Raw genomic sequence first — 17,689 nt, 5'->3', positions numbered from 1 at the left:
TCCGTTTGCATGTTGACCTGATGCTCATTATGCTTCTTATATTTTTTTTTTAATTTGATTTTTGTAGGAACTTGAAGATCTGTTTAATAAGTTGGACAGAGATGGAGATGGCAGAGTAAGCTTCCTAGAGTTTCAATTGGGTTTGTTTAGTCATTCACCTGTTGCTTCCACGCCACTAAAGCATCGATGTCCGTGGGCATTATATCAGGTAGGAACATCAAGCTCTTAGCAAGTTTGAAGTGAGTGATAATTAAAATTAAAAAACAGATATCTAAGGAGAGGGAAGGCTCTGGGTCCTATCCTTCCCGTTCTCCTTAAGGTGGTCACACAGGATACAATAAAATGATTCGATAAATATGATTGGATCTCCTGAAAAAATCGAAAGCTTTTTTTTTTTTGTTTGTTTTTGTTTTTGTTTTTTATTCAACTGCAAATGTTTTTTTTTTCTATTTTTTATCGAACCAGAATGCTGCAAATTTTTTCGGTACTTATCCGTTAGCCGGGCGCATCTGGCAGGTGGCGCTGTTGTATCGAATTTCGATGCGCTGGGTTGTATCTAATTCCATTCATACTTCAACGTAGTACTGTGTGAATGGAAGCGCCGCAGGTGGCGCTAATTACATTGATACGTTGATAACAATACAGTGTTAATGGCAAGGAATACATTGTATTTAAAGTGGCCGGCACTGGCACTTAATGGAATTCAAATGAAGGCGGCGGCAATGTAACAGATGAAGCCGCCGCCTTCGTCTGTTCTTCTTCTCCCCCTTTGCCCTCTCTCAACTATACAACCCTGCCAGCTGGGGGGGGGCACACCTGTCCCCCCCCCCCCCACAGTCGTTCGTCGCAAGGAAACAAGCAGGATTCCCTGCCGCGACGAACGACTCTGGGGGGAGACGCATGTCCCCGCAGGCTGCCAGCATTGTAGAAGCGAGAGGAGGGCAAAGGGGGAGAAGAAGAAGAAGAACAGAGGAAGGCGGCGGCTTCATCTGCATTGCCGCCGCCTTCATTTGAATTCCATGTAAAAGTGCCAGCCACTTCAAATACAATGAATTCCTTGCCATTAACACTGTATTGTTATCAACGTATCAATGTAATTAGCGCCACCTGCGGCGCTTCCATTCACACAGTACTACGTTGAAGTATGAATGGAATTAGATACAACCCAGCGCATCGAAATTCGCTACAACAGCGCCACCTGCCGGATGCGCCCGGCTAACGGATAAGTACCATTTTTTTCTTTCATTTTTCTAAAGATTGTATGATGTGTGTGTGTTTGTCAATTTATAAATATATACACCCAAGCAATTTTCTCAGTTTCCAATCATTTTTATCATATTTGGGGGAAAAATTGAATGTGTGTGTGGTACATTGGTCATATTTTTGAAATGTTACAACCAGTCAGAAAAATTGATTGCAATTCTTAAATTGAACAGTTATTTAAAAAATTGTATGCTGTGTGGCCACCTTTTAGTGCCCTCCTTTCCACGCAGGCTCGTCTGTTTGAATCTCAGCCACGGGAGACTTTGGAAGCACTGGTGCTCCTGAAGACCAGCGGCTCTGTACTGCGAGAGAGGGCGCTTGCACGTGCGCAGTGCTAAGCGGCCTGTCTTCGTAAGCCCGAGTGCTTCCAAAGACTTCCGAAGTCTCCTCCAACTCAGAGAGCAGTCTACGACCGAATGGTCATGGACTGCTAACGGGGGAGCCTGCCGGGACCATTAGGAGAATGGGAAGGCTTTATAGGACCCAGAGCCTTCCCTCTCCTTAGGTGAGTATGTGTTTTATTTTCATTCTCGCTTCAGACTCCTTGTAAAGCCTGTGCTTAGTTGTCCAATCAGGTTTTGTTTTAGTGTGGTGCAGGTGGTGTCACTTTCTGGCATAATTGTCAAGCTAAATCTGCTGAATGTGCATTTTAAGGATAAAGTCCTGTAGCCTTTCAGATATGCAGACTTATTACAATTTTTGCTTTTGAACTTTTGCTTTGGACCCTTTACCAGTTCTCGACTGAAATCCAGAAGTGAAAGATTGCAACTTATTATTAGTGCCTGAGCTCCAAAGAAACCTAGCTCAAGGGGACTATCCATTATAGTCCATTAGAGGGCATGCTTGCTCTGATTATCAGTCATTATAAGATGACATAGTATATCCAAGTATTTTACTGGACCTGGCATGTACCATGGAAGATGGAAAACAGCAAGATGGCTTATATTTGCTAATAATAAATGCTTTGCAATTCCCAAAAGCATTGGTAACTATGTATGTTGCATATTATGAGTGAAATTAGATGTAAAAAGGACAATATAATGCAGAAGTACCCTTTAAATGGTACGTAATTATACTGTTTCAGCATTGCTCTGCCAAAGAGCTCAGATTGAAGAGGGAGAGAACACTCCCTTCTTTGTTTACTTGGGGGGCACACTAATGGGCTGGGACAGAATTATGCATCACTGTAGCCTAAAAAGCTTCCTTGGTGCCATTCCCCCTCATCCCCCAACATCAGTACCGCTTTACCAATCACAGCAAGAGGACTCCTAGCACAGGAAAAAGGTAGACTGTGCAGGGTTACTGGAGTTAAATTTCAGACAGTAAAATAACATTGATTTTTTTGTTAAGTTTTGCTTTTGTATGTATATATGGTCCTTTATTACATAAAGAGCATCAAAGTCTCATTTTTAAATTAACCAGATTTTGTTTTCTATTTTACACTGATAGCCAGAGGACAGCAGCCATAAGACCTCCTCTTTGCTCTCTAGATATGGAGGCTTCCACCTTTTCTCCAGTATTGATGATGGAACTGGCTTTGGCAACCCTGAGCAAATCCTGGTCATTTGGGAAGAAGAGGGGATAGAAGACTGTAAACAAATCTTAATGGTAGGAATGGAGTCTTGGAAATAGTTTTGGTAAATGGGGCTTAAAGGACCACTATTGCAGAAAATAGTAACATTCAAAATTCATGTAAATGCATACAAATAAGTATGTTTCTTCCATAGTAAAATGAGCTATAAATTACTTTTTTATTTTTTTGTCTTAAGTATTTCTTTAAGCACTACATGAACAGGGGGAATGAATCTTTATAGGGCCCCCTTGACCTCCTGCAGCTCCAATCAATTGTTTTGTTTGCCTTGTTGGGTAATATGGCTTATTCTTGGGGGGGAGAAACAGCTGACAGGTGGTGACTTCAATCAGTGCCAATGTGAAAGGGCCCAAAATGTGGCAAGCTTTGATCAGCGAATTACAGACAGTGTTTAATAAGTCTAGGCCAGGTTTTTCGAATTTCTTATGCGCTACAGCTTGCAAGAACCCAAATGTCTGGTGTACTTCTGAACAAGTTCAGTGTCCCTCTATTTGCTTGTTTATAGATTATACGACTTATGTGATATATATATACTCTTAGTAAAAAACTGTATTCCAGCTGCCTCAAGAGTATTATGAATAATGTGGTGTTTTTTTCCTCCTAGAGCCTGGATTTCAGCTTAGAAAACCAAGTCAACCTTTTAGAGCTCACTGCTGCTTTAGATAATGAATTAATTGCAACAAAGAACAGAATTCACCTGGCAGCCTTGGCATCCTACAAGCATGAGTTGCACCATCAGCAGTACGTGCAATTCGTTCTACTTTTACTTGTGGGAGGGAGGTGGAGGTAGAAAAGTCATATTACATTATATAATTTGCATCACAGCTCCATAAATTATCTGCACATGCTGTGCTGCACACATTTTTAAGTGTTCTGATAATAAACCTTCGTTTGAAGCCTCATTTTAAAGTGGTCTGAAACTCTGAGATAACATTCAGTAAAAATGTGTTTTCCTACTTTTTATTACTCCTACGGTTATCATATTTGCTTTTGTGCACAGGTAATATTGTCTGTCTACAAATTACAAGTTTGCAAAGTGTAGTTTATCTTGCTCTGAATCCTGCCATTGCAGGTTTCCATTTTACTCTTTCTATTATAACTGCTTTTTATTATATATGAAAATCTTCTGAGTTATTCTGAACGCTGTGTGTGCCTGAAGCAGAGACAGCTTTTCAGAGTGTTTGTTTACATTCCAGTGTTGATGCATTTGTGTTTAACAAGTAAAACAGATACGGATATCTCCAGTTTGGATGCAGATTTGAAGCTGAGTAGCGGGGCAAGATGCTTTGTTCAGCCATTTAAGTGATGTTCTGCTAGAATTTTTTCTGGGATAGTAGCTTTAGAGACTCTGTAACAAAAATGTCATCCTTTTTTCTACCATCCTACAAGTTCCTAAACCTATTCTAATGTGCTCTGGCTTACTGCAGCACTTTCTACTATCACCGTCTCTGTAATAAATCAATGTATATTTCTCTAATCGCATTCCGGGACAACAGGAGATCCGGTCCCTCCTCCGGATCTGGGGAAACCATAATCAAGAAGGATTAAAAGCTCCCGCCCTCCCTCATCCCTCAGTTCATCTGTGTTTCCCTCCAGGAAACACCTTCAAGAAGAAGCTCCCATTTTTTATTTTTTACCTTACCGGAGGGTGAGGTTTTTTTCTGTGGAAGCCAGGTCCGAGAGGGGTTCCAGAGGGGATTCGGAGGACCCAGGTTTCCAGTGGGGGAGAGAGCGCCTCAGTAGGGTATGGAACAGCGCTGCTCCCTGGCCTCCCGCACGCAACGCCGGCTGAGCTAGGCGTGTGTCGGCCGCAAGGACTTCCGGGAGGCGTAACTGCGGAGGTCGTGACGTCAGACGCCGGAGTATTTCGAGGAGCGTGATGACGTCACATGCGGCGGAAGGGGAGGTCTCTAAATACGGAAGACCCAGAGAGGAAGAGTGGCTGGCGTCTTCCGTGCATAGGAGGCAGCATGGAGACACAGCAGGGGACAAAGTCTTCCAGCCAGCCTCAGCCCCAAACGGCAGCAGCAGTTTCTGGTGGGGTGAGTCCTCCGTTGGAGGAGGTTTATTCTAATCTTCTTTAGACTAAATTAAGACTCAGTGGTTTGTCTTTAATTCTCCATTTATAGGCAAAATCTGAGCCCAAAACTTCAACTACAGCCCCGGAAAGGAAATACAAACGTTGTGGGTTTTGTAGTGTAAAGATTCCTATTGAGGCCCCTAAAAACGCTTGTCAGACATGCATAGATGCCTTGATAGCCTCTGAGACTTCCAGCATTTTAAAGGGAGTTATGGAGTCAGTTAACATTAAAATGCAGGACACCTTGGATAAATTTAAGGAGTCCTTTATCCCTCCACCCGCAGAGGTTAGGCCTGGTCCTTCCTCTGTTTCTCTCCCGGGCCCTTCGGGGCTTCCATCACGTCCCTCCGCTATGTCTGATGTTTTGAGGGGAGAGGGGGAGGAGGATTTGGAAGAGGAGGAGGAGGGAGAAGACATGTCTGAGATCATTTCTTTAGAGGAGGGGGAGCAGGTTCAATCTGGGGAGTCGGACTCAGAGCAGTTAGTCCGAACCCCTAGATTTTTGTTTTCCTCAGATGAATCTTCTGAGTTACTCAAAGCGGTTTATGCTACAGAGCAGATTAAAGAAACTGTGTCTGAGCCTACCCCCCAGGATCTCGTATATTCGGGTCTAGCTAGGCCCGTGGGACGGGTTTTCCCTATCCACAAATCTTTGCAGGAGATTATTTCCTCGCAATGGCAAGACCCTGAGAGGCGTTTGTTTATACCGAAATCGGCCAAGAGGAAGTATCCTTTTGCTCAAGAGGAGATTGATAAATGGATCAAATGCCCTAAACTAGATGCAGCTCTAGCCAAATATTCAAAGGATTCTGACTTATCCTTTGAGGACGCAGGCACCCTAAAAGACCCTATGGACAAAAGAGTGGAGGGGCTTTTGAAGAAAGCCTGGGAGTCAGCAGCATTTGCTTTCCTTCCAGGGATTTCAGCCACATGTATTTCACGATATGGCTGAAAACCTGGGAGGGGGATTTAACCTCAAAGAATAGGTTATGTTCCATCCCTTTTGAGGGGGACCTTCTTTTTGGAGCCGAATTGGATAAAGTCTTATCCCGGTCGGCTGAGAAGGGTAAGCAGTTTCCGAATAAAAAGAAAGTACTGAAGGGGAAGAGACCTTTTGTGGCTAAGAAACAAACTACTGATCAGTCTTCTTCTTGGCCTGTAAAGAATAAGAATGTGCAGAGAAAGTGGTCCTTTAAGAAAGGAAGGGGAAGGGGGGGTTTCACTTTGGGAAACCCCAAACCTTCCAGTCAAGACAAATGACGTCTTTCCAGTGGGGGGCAGACTAACCTTTTTTCATTTGGAATGGGAGAAATTTAATCCCGATCCCTTTGTGTTGCAAATTATAAAGCGGGGTTACCGCCTTCAATTTTTCGTTTGTCCTCCCCCCCCCCCCCCCCCCCCCCCCCACAGAATTTTTGTGAATCGGATTCCGAGAGATCCAGAGAAGGCTCTGGGCCTAGAATCGGAGATCCACAGGTTTTTGGAGAAAAGTGTAATAACCCGGGTCCCTCGGTCAGAGGAGTTCCAGGGTTATTATTCCCACGTGTTTTTGGTAAAAAAGGCAAACGGGGATTTCCGATTCATTCTGAATCTGAAATCCCTGAATCCATTTTTGGACTACAAAAAATTCAGAATGGAGAGCATTTATTCCGTGAGAGCTCTCCTTCAGGGTCAGGAATTTTTCATTTCAATAGATCTGCAGGACGCGTATCTGCACATACCCATTTTTTCAGGCCATCAAAAATATTTGAGATTCGCGATCCAGGATCATTCCCGGATTCGCCATTTTCAATTCCAGGCTCTGCCTTTCGGCATTGCATCAGCCCCCCGCATCTTTACCAAGGTGCTGGCGGAGGTGATGAAAGAGCTGAGACTGCAACAGATCTCAATCGTGCCATATTTGGACGATTTACTGGTGTTTGCCCAGTCAAGAGAACTTTTACTGGCTCACAAAGAGATCGTGATACAGTCTCTCACTCGGGTTGGGTGGATTATAAATCATGCCAAGTCTTCATTAACCCCAACTCAGCAGATAACCTTCCTGGGTTATCACATAGATTCCGTGAGGCAAAAGATTTTTCTGCCTCAGGAAAAGATTCTAAAGATTCAGAAACAGGTAGAAAGGCTTCTGACGCCGAAGGATTGTTCCCTTCGCCAGATCATGAGTCTTTTGGGTCTTTTTACAGCCGCAATCCCGGCCGTGATATGGGCTCAGTCACACGCCAGGCGATTGCAGAATCATCTTCTATCAAACTGGGACAGGTCCCAGACCTCTCTAGACCTCCGGACAATCATTCCGGAGCAGGTGAGAACAAGCCTATCCTGGTGGTTGATTCAGGAGAATCTACATCAGGGGAGATGGTGGAGGCAGCAGAACCCAATACAGATCTTCTCAGATGCGAGTTCATGGGGCTGGGGTGCGACAGTTCAAGGTCAACATGCACAGGGCTCCTGGGATCCTGTCGTAAGGAGAAAGTCGTCCAATTTCAGAGAGCTGAAGGCAGTCCAGGAAGCTCTCAGATCATTTCAAGGAATGATAGAGAGCAGACACGTTTTGGTTTTTTCCGACAATATCACGACGGTGGCTTATCTATCGAAACAAGGGGGGACGAGATCCAGAGATCTCATGGCCCTTTCCTCAGAAATATTCGATTGGGTAGAGCTAAAGGTTCTGTCTTTAGCTGCTATCCACATAAAAGGAGTATTGAACCGGGAGGCGGACTTTTTGAGCCGCCACCAAGTAAATCAGTCAGAATGGAGCCTCCATTCACAGACTTTTTCAGAGGTAACAGAGATTTTCGGAGTTCCGGACATAGATCTCTTTGCCTCCCCAGACAATGCAAAGGTGAGTCTTTTTTACTCCCTTTTCAGGAGCCCAGGGTCTCTGGGATTGGACGCACTCAGTCTCCCATGGAATTTCAGTCTATGTTACGCCTTTCCTCCACTGATTCTCATTCCTCAGGTACTGGTAAAACTTCAAAAAGAAAGAGTAAGGATGATTCTAATTGCCCCTATGTGGCCAAAGAGGTCATGGTACGCAACCCTGCTAAGATTATCGGAGAAACCTCTGTATCATCTCCCAGAGCGGGAGGACCTACTGATGCAGGGGCCCCTGAAACATCCCAAGCCCCACTTATTCAAACTGGCAGCTTGGATCCTGAGAGGGTAATTTTAAGAGGAAAAGGTGTCTCGGAGAAGGTTATCGAGACTCTTATGAAATGTAGGAAGCCGGTGACTCAGAAAATTTATCGGAAGGTCTGGAAGGTTTTTCTGGCATGGTGTGCTACTAAAGATAGAAACAGGGAATTAACTAGCTCAGTATTAGATTTTCTTCAGGATGGCTGGGAAATGAACCTTGCGCCTAGCACCTTGAAGGTTCAGTGTTCGGCCCTGTCTATTTTATTAGATAGACACCTAGCTCAGGAGGAATTAGTTAGGAATTTCTTTAAGGCTATTCAAAGATCGACTCCTGTTAAACAGAAGATCTTCCCACAGTGGGATCTGTCGTTGGTTCTAAACAACATTATGAGGTCTCCCTTTGAACCCATTGAGGAGATCGACATCAAACTACTTTCCTTTAAATTGGCCTTCCTGATTGCTATCACGTCGGCAAGGAGAATAGGGGATTTGCAAGCATTGTCCATTAAGGATCCGTTCTTAATTATTTGTCCCGATAGTGTTCGACTAAGGTTAGACCCAGCCTATCTTCCTAAGGTCTCTTCAGAGTTTCACCGCTCTCAGGAGATTATTTTGCCATCATTTAGCAACAATTCATCCAATAGTTCCACTGTTTGGATGTAAGACGTACACTTCTGGTATATTTATCTAGATCTAGAGAATTTAGGAAGTCTAGTAATCTGTTTATACTGTTCACGGGCAAGAATAGGGGTCAGCAGGCATCGAAACAGACAATAGCCAGGTGGATTAAGCATGCCATAGTTCTGGCCTATCAAAATAGTGATTGTCCTATACCGAATGATATTAAAGCCCACTCCACACGTTCTTTGTCTACATCGTGGGCGGAAAGAGCAGGGGCAACGATACAACAGATCTGTCAAGCAGCAACCTGGTCGACGGCATCTACGTTTATCAAGCATTATAGAGTGGATGTGTTGTCTCAACAAGACCAGTCGTTTGGCAGAAAGGTGCTCCAGGCAGTGATCCCTCCCTAGGTGGGTCTTTTTGTTTAAAAGACTTCTTGTCTATCTCTCCTGTTGTCCCGGAATGCGATTAGAGAAAGACTCCTATTAGACCTACCGGTAATGGAGTTTCTAAGCGTATTCCGGGACAACGCCTATAACCCGACCCTGTCTATAGGGCACCTTTCTATGGGGGAGTCAGTATGGAGCACTTGTTGGTGTATAGATTTCTCTCTTCATTTCCGGTGGTTTTTTGTCGGTTCTACTTTTAAATGCACTGAGGGATGAGGGAGGGCGGGAGCTTTTAATCCTTCTTGATTATGGTTTCCCCAGATCCGGAGGAGGGACCGGATCTCCTGTTGTCCCGGAATACGCTTAGAAACTCCATTACCGGTAGGTCTAATAGGAGTCTTTCCCCTGTCGGACTTGTCGCCCTATGTCTGGAAGGCTGCCAACTCTACCGTGCTGATCTGTTATGCACACCCCTCTCCAGGCCCCTCTATGCACACTCCTGTGTGTTATTTACATAAGCCACTCTTATCAGTGAGAGAAGAGAGCTGGATAAAAATCCTCCTCTGTTAGGCTGTGAAAGGAGCTGGCTGACACATACTGAGGAATTACAGACACCGGCAGAGCTGTTTGCAGGAAGAAACGATCAGCCTGTCACTAGTATTCAGTGGATGATAGCTGCAGGGGGACGGAAGGTAAAAACACAAATGATCTCTTGAGATTCAAAAGGAAGGCTGTATACAGCCTGCTTGTGTATGGATGTATTTTCTATGTGTGGACATACTGTACATCAACCTACTTCCGGTTTTGGTGGCCATTTTGTTAGTTTATAAACAAACCTTTTAAAACAGTTTTTGACTAATTTTAATGCGGCGAAATTGTGACAGGATAGGGGAATAGGAGATGTCCCCTAACGCACTGGTATGTTTACTTTTGTGCGATTTTTAACAATACAGATTCTCTTTAAAGCTGTAAGGAATCTTTTAGAGCTAAGTAGAAATGCTGACTTTCAGACCACTTTAAAGCCATGTTCACAGTGGCACTGGGCGGTGTTACTGCCACTATGTAACAGGGCTTACTGCAATGTAGTACCCATGTGATACTCGCAGTGTGACAAGAGCATTGTGGTATGAGTTGTGGCATCGCTAAACACATACTTCAACCGTAAAAGTGAAGCATCATTTTTTATTGTATGCTGCTTTGTACCTGACGCAGCTTGATCATAATGTGCTTCTGTGGGCTGTCCAGATGCGTTTCATTCCTGCTGTCAGAGGAGACGTTACTGTGAACGAAATATTGCTGCAGCTTTTCTATATCCGTATCATGATACTAATACCATACTTTTACGTTTTGCAGTAGCCAGATGGAACAGGCCACAAAAGAGCGAGACAAAATCAAGCAAGACCTAGAGAAAGCAGAGAGGAGAACATCGATACTGGTTGATGAGGTTGATGACCACAATTCTGTGATGGAGAGCCTCAACGAAAGCAAAATCAAGTGAGTAACTTAGTGAACCCGAGGTGAGAGCTATATGGAGGCTGCCATATTTATTTCCTTATAAGCAATACCAATTGCCTGGCTGTCCTGATGATCTTCTGCCTCTAATACTATCAGCCATAGAGCCTGAACAAGCCTGCAGCAGATCAGGGGTTTCTAACAACAATATTGTCAGATCTGACAGGATTAGCTGCATGTTTGTTTCTGGTGTAATTCAGTCACTACTGCAGCCTAATAGATCAGCAGGACAGCCAGGCAACTGGTATTGTTTAGAAGTAAACAAATACGGCAGCCTCCATATCACTCTCACCTCTGGTTTACTTTAAGGCCTTTTCACATTCGTGAATGACTTTGCATAAAAACTGGTATCCGTACGTGTTTACACTCCCCACTAGAAAACTCATATCTGTGGTAATTGTTTTGATTCCATTACCGCATATAAATTTATTTTTAAACTGGCGATTTATTATAAACCTCTGCGGTCTGTGTATTCGGTTGTTTTAAACAGGTTACCTTTTCATGTGATTTCCTGCCTTCTACAGCATTATGCTTGTTCATGTCTCCTATATTACAACTGAGATGATTTCTTAAAGGGACTCCGAGCAGTGCAGAAACTATGGAAAGATGCATATAATTTTAAAGCTCTCTTTCTCTTCTTTCCAATGATATATAAACTGCCGCCCTACACCTTTTAGTAGTACAGGCTATTTTCGCGATTGAAATTGCCGCGACCGCGATTTCAATCGCGAAAATAGAGAAAACTAAAAGGCGTAGGGCGACGTTTTAGATGTCGCCAGAAAGAGGAGAAAGAAAGCTTTAAAATGATATCCATCTTTCCATAGTTACATTGTATTACACAGGGCGACTTTTTCCTAAAGTCAGCAGCTCCATTCTGCTGAATGGAGCTGCTGACACTGGGGAAAGTGTCTTCCTGTGTAATACAATGTAACTATGGAAAGATGGATATCATTTTAAAGGTCTCTTTCTCCTCTTTCTGGCGACACCTAAATAGTCACCCTACGCCTTTTAGTTTTCTCTATTTTCGCGATTGAAATCGCGGCCGCGGCAATTTCAATCGCGAAAATAGCGAAAACTAAAAGGCGTAGGGCGGCAGTTTATATAATATTGGAAAGAGGAGAAAGAGAGCTTTAAAATGATATGCATCTTTCCATAGTTTCTGCACTGCTCGGAGTCCCTTTAAAGAGACACTGAAGCGAAAAAAAAAATATGATATAGTGAATTGGTTGTGTACTATGAATAATTACTAGAAGATTAGCAGCAAAGAAAAATATTCTCATATTTTTATTTTCAGGTATATAGTGTTTTTTCTAACATTGCATCATTCTATAATATGTGCAGATTACACAACACTCCGCATTCAAAATGAGTCTTTCAGAGCAGTCTGTGAAGTAATGACCTCTCTTCTAGCAGAGGAAAAGTAAATAGTCCAGGAACAATTGAGATAATAAAAGTCCGATAACAGCCCTCTCCACGACTTATGCTGGAAATACACGTTTCGTTTTTGCCTTCGTTTTAGCCTTCGTTCGGTAAACGAATCGAGTGTTGAAAACGTAGGTGAAAATAGTCATAATCTCATTATAGTTTCGATTAATAGACCCCAAAAACGAACGACTAGTGATCGAACATGTTTGATATTATCTCTCTTTATCCATCTAATCGAGCCATTGGTAGGCTTGATGGCTGTTCAGATCGATTATATATTCGTTTATGCCGTCCGTCCCTGTACTACGTTTCGTTTCTTTGCAGCCTTCGATCATTGGAAAAACTAAACCATCAGAATCGAAAAAAAAAAAAACGAAACCGTGGGTGGTGATATTAACCGTACGGTCGATTATTTCGGGATCGAAAAGGACAAAAGGCACAATCGAAACGAAGGTTTAAACGAAGGCAAAAACGAAACGTGTATTCCCAGCATAACTTAGTCAGAGAGCTTAATGGCTTGTTTGCATAGAGATAACAACTGGAGTTTCTCAACTCTTCCTGTACTGGAAACAATTACACTGTTGTATCTGATCTTAATGTTTTATTTCTTAGCTGTGCTACACATACAAATCATAATATCATCATTTTTTTTTTCGCTTCAGTGTCTCTTTAAGGGCTCGTTTCCACTATCGCGAATCTGCATGCGTCCAACGCATGCAGATCCGCACATGTAATACAAGTGGATGGGCCTGTTTCCACTGTAGCGTTGTTGAGGTGCGTTTTTTTCAGCGTGAAAAAAACGCACAAAAGAGCCAACGATTTCGCCTGCGTCGGGAATCCGTGCGAATCGCCGCTAATGTATTTAATAGTAAAAACGCATGCGTTTGTTACATGCGTTTTTACCCGCGATTTCGCGTGCGATTTCGCACCTTTTTCAATTTTATTTAGCCCTGGCAGTGTCATGGTTAATTTCGCATGGCACCCTGCCATGCGAAATCGCATGCGAAATCGCGGGTAAAAACGCATGCGGAAACGCATCCGCATGCGTTTTTACAAGCGTCGGAATGCGGCCGAAATCGCGTCGCAACAGTGGGAACGAGCCCTAAAGCTGGTTTTATACTTATTTTTGCATTGCTGTGGAGATTTGATGCTCCTGCCGCTTACCACCTCAACCAAAAAATTGACGAACATTTGATCCTGCCCATAGACTTCCATTACCCCAAGCACCATGTGTTAAGCGCAGTGCTTTCAGTAACGCACTGTTGCCTTTGCATTGGCTTGGATACTTCTGGCGCATCATAAGGGACCGCAATACGTGGGAAAGTCTCCATACACTTGCATTGCTTTTGCACTCCCTTGCAGCAAAATAGGGTAAGGCAACGTAGGTTTAGCCTGCAACTGTAAAAGGGGCCTCAAAGTTAAACCCTTGCATTTTGTGTTGCGCAGGGATTTGGAGCAGGAGTACCGGCAGCGCCTCTCAGTGGTCCGCTGTGAGCTGGAGAACGAGAAGGAGCAATTTCTACAACAGACCGACCAGCAAAAGAAAAAGCTGGAGACCGATCTAGCCAATTACCAGATGGAACAGACTTATCTGAGGCAGAAAATGGATTTAACAATAAAGGCAAGGACTGCCTGTACATCTCTATTGTGTACCGTCTGCCTAGCTATTAGCACTTTATTTACTTTGAAGTTTGCCAGAATTCATGATATATTGCTATATATTGGTACATTTTTTTAGTTTATTGCTTTAAGCCACATGTTTATCTGTACCTCATTGCATTGCAGGAGAACAGCAGGTTACAAAGGGAAATGGTGGAGATGGTGGGAAAGCTCTCTGAATCAGAAAGTCAGGTGGTAAAACTGCAGACCAGCTTGGATCAAGTCCTGGAAGAAAAGGTAACATTGCTTGTGTGCCATGCTGGTATCTATTGTAGCTCACTGAGGTTGAGTTCACACTCGTCGGTTTTTCTGTGCATTTTCTTCACAGGAACTGAGAACTACTGTTAAAGTAAATAAGAATCGGTTACAAAAAAAAAAAAGCCAGATAATTAAAGGGAACCAGAGATGAACATCAAAAAGATTTTCTACATACCTGGGGCTTCCTCCAGCCCCATACGCTCTGATCGATCCCACACAGCCGTCCTCCGCTGCCCGCAGCTATGAGAACCGGGACCACGCTCTGCCGTCAGTCGAAACCAGTCTAAGTGTAATAGAAGTGCGCTGTTTGCGTAGCCACTGGAGAGATACGTAGAGGGCGCACTTCTCCTGCGTAGCTGGCTCCGATGACGTCAGTGACGGGACCCGATTCTCGTAGATGTAGGCAGCGGTGGATGGTGGCGTGGGATCGATCAGAGCGTATGGGGCTGGAGGAAACCCCAGGTATGTATAAAATCTTTTTCATGTCCCCATCTCTGGTTCCCTTTAAAGAGGAATGTCGTAAAAATAATGTAATAATGTGCTTCATTTTTACAATAATTATGTATTAATTGATTTAGTCAGTGTTTGCCCATTGTAAAATATTTTAAATCCCTGATTTACATTCTGACATTTATCACAGGGTGACATATTTTTACTGCTGGCATGTAAACAGCTATTTCCCACAATGCAACAAGGTTCACAGACAGGAAACTGCCAGGAGTACCATAGTCCTCAGTTTCTTGTGGGAGGGGTTTCACCACAATATCGGTCATACAGAGCCCCAGATGATCTGTTTGAGAAAGGAATAGATTTCTCATGTAAAAGGGGGTATCTGCTACTGATTGGGATGAAGTTCAATTCTTGGTTACAGTTTCTCTTTAAGGAGAGGAACAGCTCTGGGTCCTATAGAGCCTTCCCTCTCCTCTCCCGGTGCCCTCGTTGTGGCGGCAGCTCCTTCGTTTGAATCCCCTGCCGCATGGGACTTTGGGAGCCAAATCCTCCTGAAGACAACTGGCTCCACATTGCACAAGTGCGAGAGAGGGCGCTGGTGCGTGTGCATTATGGAGCAGCCCGTCTTCAGGAGCACGAAGACTTCTAAAGCCTCCCTTCAGCAGCGGAGACAACCGTATTTGACCACATTGGTTGAATACTGCTACGGGGGAGGCTGCACTGCAACAAGGACCAGGAGAGGAGCGGGAAGGCTCTATAGGACCCAGAGTCTTTCCTCTCCTTAGGTAAGTATCTGTTTTTTTATATGGGGGGGGGGAGAACCTAAAGAAGCATATGCATTTTTCCTTTTAAAATAATACCAGTTACCTGCCTCTCCTGCAGATCTTGTGTCTCTCATAATTTTAGCCACAGCCCCTCAACAAGCATGCAGATCAGGTGCTCTGACTGAAGTCAGACTGGATTAACCGCATGCTTGTTTCAGGTGTGTGATTCAGCCACTACTGCAGCCAAAAAGATCAGCAGGACTGCCAGGCAACTGGTATTGTTTAACAGGAAACCTCCATATCCCTCTCAGTTAAGGTTCCCTTTAAACTGATTCCCATTTACTTTAATCAATGGGCTAGTTCAGGCATGGGCAAACTTAGCCCTCCAGCTGTTACGGAACTACAAGTCCCACAATGTATTTTCCTTTGAGTCATGACTATGGCTGTCAGACTCCTGCAATGCATTGTGGGACTTGTAGTTCCTTAACAGCTGGAGGGCCAAGTTTGCCCATGCCTAGGCTAGTTCATGCTTGAATGCTTTTTTACAGGCAGAAAAACAACTGACAGCAATGCAGAACTGTCAGACAACCCTGACAACTGATATTGTGGATCTGGGCTAATGCGCTTGTTTAGACAAACTGGTTGATGATACAAATATGTTTAATTATGCCTCATAAAAGCAGCAGGGTACAGTACAGTCCAGGCAGTCTTTAAAGTAAGAGGAAGAGATGAGGTGGAGCCGGCACTGCGTTTGGGGTAATTTATTGAATCAAGTAGACAAAAGCACTTACAGTCATGGAGGTCGGATGCAATGCGGGGAGGTGGGCGCCAGGTCTAGATCCCCCTGAGTCTTTAAAGTAAACCAAAAGGAGTGCTTCTCAAAACGTATCACCTGGAAGAACTACATTGGGTTGTTCTACTAAAAGATTTAGTCAGCACTGAAACACATTTTGTTGGCTCAGATCCACTTCATCAGGATGACGGTGCACGCCAGATAGGGTTTTCAGTAGGCAGGGGCGTTCCTAGGGTCCTTGGAGATCGGTGGCACCTGGGGGCACTAGGTGGGGGGTGGGCGTGGTCATGCAGTGAGTGGGCGTGGCCATGCAGTGAGTGGGCGTGGCCATGATTGGGGCCAATCATACATTAGATTAGGACAGCGGTGGCGAACTTTATGGAGCCCCAAACTGCAACCCAAAAGTCACTTATCTATCGCAAAGTGGCAACAGCAATTTAAACTAAATACTATACAAATGTTTTAACACATACATGAACATTATGGAAAATCCAAGTTGAAAAACTGTGAAGATAAACAATTTCATCCATCCTACTGCTGAAAAAATATATTCATTTTTTTAGAACCTCCCAGTTTTATTTTCTGTTTTAAAAAGCTAAAAAAAGGTTTAATGCTATTGTCTTATATGATGATGATTCAGCTTTTCCCATAGTCTCGCAGTTAGCAATCATGTGACCCTCAACAAGACAAATTCAGCAATCATGAGGCCCCTATCAAGAAAAATTCAGAAATCATGAGGCACCCAACAAGACAAATTCAGCAATCATGAGGCCCCCAACAAGACAAAGTCAGCAAGCGTGAGGCCCCCAACAAGACAAATTCAGCAATCATGAGGCCCCCAACAAGACAAATTCAGCAGTCATGAGGCACATAAATAGACAGCATTTCACATAAATAGGCAGAATGTCCCCTTAATATGGTAGACACCTCTCACCTGGCTTCTGAATTCTCCTCTACTGGCTGCGGTACCTGGCAATACTGTTTTTGGCTGGATTGGGGATGATGTGTGAGCTGAAAGGCCTGGCAGTGATACTGTGGCCTGGCTGGCGGTGATGCTGTGGCCGATGTTGTGGCTGGGTTGGCTGGCAGTGATGCTGGGCTGTGCTTGGCTGGTTAAAGTAAATGCTGGCCTGACTGGTGGTGATCCTGTGGCCTTTTTGATAGTGATTCTGGGCTGGTTGGCTGGTGGTGATGCTGGGCTGGCTGGCCTGGATAGTTTAGGTAGCGACAGGTGCCCCCTAGTTAAGGTAGCGCCAGGAGTACCCCAGTTTAGGTAGTGACAGGAGCCCCCCAGTTCAGGTAGGGACAGGAGCCCCCAAGCTCATTTAGTGACAGGAGCCCCCCAGTGTACGTAGTGACAGGCACCCCCCAGTTAGATAGTGAGTGACAGCCGGGACCCCCAGTTAGGTAGTGAGTGACAGCAGGGACCCCCATTAGGTAGTGAGTGACAGCAGGGTCCCCCGTTGGTGAGTGACAGCAGGGACCCCGTTAGGTAGTGAGTGAGTGATAGCAGGGACCCCCGTTTAGTGCCAGGCGCGCTCCCCAGCGGGCGACCCGACCAGATAGAGCGGGCGCCGGGCACAAATATGCGGAAGTGATGTCACTTCCGCATATCAGCGGTGTCCGCTAGGTCCTAGCGCCCGCTCTATCTGGTCGCCCGACGCTAATCGAGGTCTGACGCTGCTGTGTGGCAGAGGGGACAGCCGGGGGGCAGCGGCGGCCGGGAGATCCGTGGCACCCCAG

The 17,689-nt window shown here is 44.5% G+C and overlaps 1 protein-coding gene across 8 annotated transcripts in view; it reads left to right on the top strand.

Annotated features, from left to right (window-relative positions):
* Nucleotides 1-17,689, top strand: part of NINL (ninein like) — a 185,390-nt gene that overhangs the window by 97,707 nt on the left and 69,994 nt on the right. For all 8 annotated transcript variants that reach the window (XM_068232251.1, XM_068232253.1, XM_068232250.1 and 5 more), the window contains 6 exons: nt 68-208; nt 2,713-2,871; nt 3,459-3,595; nt 10,439-10,579; nt 13,469-13,643; nt 13,808-13,918. In XM_068232251.1, coding sequence (XP_068088352.1) covers nt 68-208; nt 2,713-2,871; nt 3,459-3,595; nt 10,439-10,579; nt 13,469-13,643; nt 13,808-13,918 — 864 coding nt within the window. The remainder of the gene's footprint in view (nt 1-67; nt 209-2,712; nt 2,872-3,458; nt 3,596-10,438; nt 10,580-13,468; nt 13,644-13,807; nt 13,919-17,689) is intronic.

This window comes from Hyperolius riggenbachi, chromosome 4 (assembly GCF_040937935.1).
Source record: "Hyperolius riggenbachi isolate aHypRig1 chromosome 4, aHypRig1.pri, whole genome shotgun sequence".
NCBI classification, from domain to species: domain Eukaryota; kingdom Metazoa; phylum Chordata; class Amphibia; order Anura; family Hyperoliidae; genus Hyperolius; species Hyperolius riggenbachi.
This window is presented reverse-complemented; position numbering and strand designations above follow the sequence as displayed.